At 35.0% G+C, this 5,439-nt stretch overlaps 2 protein-coding genes across 2 annotated transcripts in view; both read right to left on the bottom strand.

Annotated features, from left to right (window-relative positions):
• The window catches only part of LOAG_16614 (photolyase), a 4,169-nt gene extending 2,562 nt beyond the window's left edge, over window positions 1-1,607 (bottom strand). The window contains exons 1-3 of the mRNA XM_020449266.1: window positions 1,339-1,607; window positions 926-1,206; window positions 572-696 (exon numbers count right to left, since the gene is read on the bottom strand). Of these exons, the coding sequence (XP_020307232.1) occupies window positions 572-696; window positions 926-1,206; window positions 1,339-1,522 (590 nt within the window). The 5' untranslated portion in view covers window positions 1,523-1,607. The remainder of the gene's footprint in view (window positions 1-571; window positions 697-925; window positions 1,207-1,338) is intronic.
• Window positions 1,608-2,029: 422 nt separating this feature from the next.
• LOAG_12266 (hypothetical protein) overlaps window positions 2,030-5,439 on the bottom strand; it is a 4,524-nt gene continuing 1,114 nt past the window's right edge. Inside the window, exons 2-8 of the mRNA XM_020448510.1 lie at window positions 4,341-4,522; window positions 3,751-3,871; window positions 3,394-3,495; window positions 3,035-3,245; window positions 2,799-2,871; window positions 2,381-2,498; window positions 2,030-2,243 (exon numbers count right to left, since the gene is read on the bottom strand). Of these exons, the coding sequence (XP_020301353.1) occupies window positions 2,082-2,243; window positions 2,381-2,498; window positions 2,799-2,871; window positions 3,035-3,245; window positions 3,394-3,495; window positions 3,751-3,871; window positions 4,341-4,522 (969 nt within the window). The 3' untranslated portion in view covers window positions 2,030-2,081. The remainder of the gene's footprint in view (window positions 2,244-2,380; window positions 2,499-2,798; window positions 2,872-3,034; window positions 3,246-3,393; window positions 3,496-3,750; window positions 3,872-4,340; window positions 4,523-5,439) is intronic.

Raw genomic sequence — 5,439 nt, forward strand, 5'->3', positions numbered from 1 at the left:
AAGCATTACCAGCGTGACAGCTAAAGAAGTCACTTCTGTTTGGTGAATGTTAATAATCCAGTCCTGTTTCAGTTCAGTAAGACTTAATTACTATATACAAACAGTAGTGATAATTTTTTGAAGATGCCTTGCAAGCAAAGACAAAACATGCTAGTTTACCTCTCTTGCAATTTCTATCTTTGAAAATAATAGCTCGATTCCAGATTATCCTTACAACTCTCTAACTCTCCTGACAATTAAAAGTTGATCATCCAAGACTTAATGTGCGAAAAATCAATCAGAGCACTACTATACTGAAATATCAGCAGAGCATGCAAAAATAGTAATACTTTAATTCTAATATCTTAATCCTTGACCAGTGCACGTTCCCTAATTTTCTTCTGATCATTAATTATCAGCTAGTATGAAAGAAAATTTCCACTGCCTTGTAATGCATAACAGAGCAAAGGTTATCAATTATATTATTTCTTGTTTTTATCTAACAACAATCGAGTAAAAAAACTCATATTCTAGTAACACCTTATAAAAAAAAATACCAGCAAGCATATATATATATATATATATAATGCACCTTTTCCATGATTTACAGTGAATTTTTGGAGTAACATTCCATTTTTCAAGGAGAAAATCATCAAGGAAATGCCACGCCACTTTCCGAATTGTATTAGCATTATAAGCTGGCTTACTGCATAAGACCTGAAACCTCACTTACGTTGTAGAATCATTAATACTCAATCTACTTCCAACCAATTTTATAGGATTGGAGGAACTTGATATTTTCTTAGTTTTCCGCAGAAAAATATCAGTTTATTGCGAAACTGAGACAAAACAGAATTTAGTTGCAATGATGTCTTGAACAGAGTCATTACAAAGAAAAGATTGATGACAAAACGTCTGAATATGGTAATGTAAAGTAAATATTAACTGTAACGGGTATAGTGACATTTCCTTCAACTTTTGTGAATCTGCGACATTTCATTATAAGCTTGTCGTTAAGATTTTCATCTAATCTGCGATCCTCGCGTAAATAAGCAGCATCTGTAATCACTTCGCAGGCTGCATCTGACAGTTTCAAAACAATTTTTGTGGCTTCTTGATTATTGTTCGCCTTTATAACCAACAAAGGTGCATGCAAACGCGATAGATTATTTTCTAAGCAATTCAGTCCTTCTAAAAGGAATTTTCGTTGTGCCAAATTATGCCGATCTGCAATAAATGATTATTAATTCATTCAGAATTTATGAAATATGACACTAAAAGAGTAAGTAATGCTTTAAAACCATGATGATTTATGAAATTCTTGTTCCAGTTAAAACGATGAAGTGGGTAGAAAACTGCCTGGTTGGTATATGTAGGTGACAAGAACGGGTACTCCATGTTCATTGGCTTTTCCAGATGCGAATGAAAATGAAGGTGATTGCTGTGAACGGATACATCGAATCAAAAGAAGAACATACTTTCCTACGACAATATTTTGCTTGTTTAAGGGCTGTATACGGGGGCTTTCCATCCTGCAATACATTCACTACTTCTTGCACTTATGGACGCTAAGTGAATCGGCTAATTCCGTCACATAATATGAGCACTGAGCATGTTGTCCTAAATTCATGTTCACTAGTAAAACAATACCCTCCCACCTTCCACGTCGACAACGTGTAGCAGAACAGCTTACTGATATCATGATATCATTCCAGATGATAACCATGGCGGGGAAAAGTTGAAGTTCCCTGAACAATATACCCTCACATCTCTCATTTTGGTATGATTCTTCCTGCAGTTCTCATCAGGTAATAGGAGGAGGTACGTTATTGTTCCTTGACCTGAATCCCGCAATATGAGAAGATCTGAAGAATAATGTCCTCTCTTAGAGCACTACATGATGTGCAGGCAGGCGTTTTCGTGTATTTCTTTTTATAATTAACAATTTCAACCCTTGCTTTATCGTCATCGTACAAAGAGGTTATCAGTAAGAGTTACAAAAGTGTAAGTACAATGAGTACATCGGAATGTACACATGAATAGAATGGTTGAGCAATTGATTCAAGACAGACTTTAACTCTAGGCGAATTTTATCAGAGTTGTTAACTGCAAATGCCTCGATCTGCTCGACAATCAGCCCCAACCACCGCCATAAACAGTAATCCATTTTGGCACATGCATAATTGATACTGGGCACTCCCTCGAGCTTCACTTCTCGGTAATCCAGACATGACTATACTATTTGATTCAAGACGAACTTCACCCTGCAAACTTCTCATATCATGAAGAAATGAAAATACTGCTGTGCGGAAACTGCTGATCACAGCTGTGGAAACAATTTATGGAAAAGTAACTGGTGGAAATGATTCTCGTGAGTGCTTGATTATTAAAATGAACTGACCTGTTTAGAATTTATAGTGATATCAAGAAGAGATGACAGTTGAATTTCTCCGGCTGCACTAATAATCTCAATATCTTGACCTGCTTCTAGGTACAGACTTCTAGTTGGTGATTCCAGGCTAAAATTTTCATCTTGAACATAGTAAATGGATTGCTGTAATCATCACTTTATTAGTTCAGTTATTAGTTTCTTAGTTAATGCTTCCTTCCAGCTGCAGTTGAAAGTTCCGTTTTGTAAGATTCAACCTTATTGTGTGATGCCTTGCATCAATACGGCGACACTATCATCGCTTCAAAGTTAAATAGAAAACTTGCTGCACCATTCTGTTCTTTCTGATTCCATTAAATAGCTTTGCTGAATCTGAATCAAGAAATTCAACTAGGCTAGTTTATAATATCTAAACTGTTAATAAGCAAACCTTAGAGGACTGTCAGATTCCGGACGAATGAGTGCTGTTTGTATAGCTCCTTCGAAAACACTTCCACCGTCATCTGAAATTCTGTTAAATTTCATTATTTTCAATTCTTTTTTCCAGTAAATTGAACTTGGCATTTTCAAATCAACCAGTTGGGCCTTTTTCAAGCAATAAATGAATGAAGCGTTTCCTTTTGAAAAGAATCTCGAATTCAACTTGAAAACTACGTAGGTGCGTACCAAGTATCCGAAGATTTTCAAGTTTGAGGCCAATTTCGTTGGATTCAGCAAAAAATAGCAATTTTCGAGAATTATCGTAAATTTCAAAACGATCGCACACTGCTTCCATACGTCCATCTTGAAACATATTTAGCATAGCAGTTTGATATCCAGACATATTTCGAGCTTTTATGAAGACACCGCGGTACGAATCGATTGTCAACGCTTCATTCTATAAGTCTGTTGAATGCTTAATTCCATAATGAAGCCGTTGAATTCTGGATTACGGATCTAATATGAGTTTTAAAAAAAAGATTTGAATTAGTAATGAGCTCTTAGTTTGCTATTCGGAAAGTAAAACAAAAGGATTTTCAACTTACATCTGCAGTGGAAAGCTCTGCAAAATGAACAGGAAGATCAAACTGCGCTTCGCCCATAACTCGAATACTGTCATCTTCAATCCTCATTGTACCCATTCCAGTCTATCATATGAGGAGAATGGTATGTTGTGAATGGGTGAAAATAATATTGTAAATACAAAGTGTCAGGTAAAGCAAAAATAACATCTGTCCACTTTTGTTTAGCTTGGCTCATAAAATAAATATCTATATTTCTGATGATTAACTATGAGTTGATTGTCTTACTTCCTATAACTCGCGAATAAAGAACTGCATCCTTCCTGACAGATTTGAGGACAGATAAAGGAATAATATATACAATGTGAAAATAGAACGTACTGTAGAAATGTCGAGAACAGACATAATCCATACAGTCAATGCTAAATTCAATAGGACAGCAACAGTAAGCGCGCAGATGAAACAATACAAGCATCGCTTTCGCCAGCCATAAACGCCAACCCTAAAGATCTGTTCCATACTTCAATTTATCAAAATTAGTAGTAGCAGTTATAGAATTTTAACAACTGAAGTATAACAATTACTAAGAAAAAACGCAGTCTATCGGAAGTTCTGCCTTTTTTCAGTTCCACAATTTAGTATGAAATTAGAAGTTTCATCGATAGGGATAATTAATATAGCTCTCACAAGCAACTATCTTCTATTGTTTGTTTTTTGGTTATCCAATAAAAAAAAATGTTAATGTATCGATCGTTAATCAAATCTATCTGATGGTTAGACTCATAGTATCGCAGTATCGCTTGATTTCAACCCACAATTATATGAATATATCATCATCTCGACGATTTAGCAACGATTTCCGCGATAAGCTTGCTATTTTACTTAAATATTATTTACTTTTAAATTGCAATTCGTAATCACGTCAGGTTTCATGGCAGTAGCCATATGCATGTAAATATATTTATATGTACCTGTAAATATCAGATTCAGTAGGTGGTTTAACAGCAGAATGAATAACAGCAGTGGAATATGGCGGTACGGTAGCACCTTGCAACGGGGGAGGTGAACGATGAAAATCATATCCACTACGACCCCAAACCGGTTCCGCAGTCCGCTGATATAGCGGAAGACGACTGGTCACATCGGTGTTCATCTGAAAAGATTTACTTATTTCTGAAGAAGTCTGTGTTGTATTTTTGTAGGCATTGCTTGATTTTTAGTAATTCATTTCGATTTCACGAAAAATATAATGCAAACGGGGTCGTTTAATGTTTCTACCCAGACCCTGTTGCATTAAGCCTACTCATATCTACTCATATAACAGACATCTGTTATCCTGACCATGTAGAAATACTATTTCTTTGACTGCTTAGTCGATGGCATTGTTCGCTGCATTTCTTGAAAGTCACTTGGTATGTAAAAAAAATCACGGAAGTGAAAAGCAAATTTTTGAATTGATGCTTTAATGTCCGTATTTAATTTCCGACTTTAAGTATTGAATAAAAAGAAAAGTTATGTACACTTGCTAGAGAAATTCAACATAACAGTACTTATAAATGTATGAAAATCATGGATAGGATAGATAATAATTGTAGAAGCAGAGTTTAGCTATGGCGGTTGTACCTTTTTTTTATGTAGTATTTCAAATATTTCTATTTCGAAAAGAAAAATAAAAGAAAATTAAAAGATGGCTGTCAGTTGCTAATGATATCAAGTGGTTACTTTATTCACTTAAAAGAAATTAAATTCTCTTGAACTGAGCAAAAGAATAATTTCGAGTAATAATATGATTTAGCTGTTCAGTAAACGGTTAACAGTGATTTCAAAAAACAGTTCCATCCAGTATTCGATAACAGTGATGTATTTCAAAGTGATAAGACTCTTTCTATATAGATGGTAAGATATGTTTGCAGCAAGTAATTCATGCTGTGGGGTGGAAATGAATGATAAGATCAGACGATAGATAATAGGTCACTGCAAGCATGAAGCGCAAGTTGATTGCTGGTGGCGTTGGTTGCATATGAAAAGGCAGGAAACGGATAAAGTTATAATATATATATATATATATAT

The sequence above is a fragment of the Loa loa genome, assembly GCF_000183805.2.
Source record: "Loa loa unplaced genomic scaffold supercont3.10, whole genome shotgun sequence".
Classification (NCBI taxonomy): domain Eukaryota; kingdom Metazoa; phylum Nematoda; class Chromadorea; order Rhabditida; family Onchocercidae; genus Loa; species Loa loa.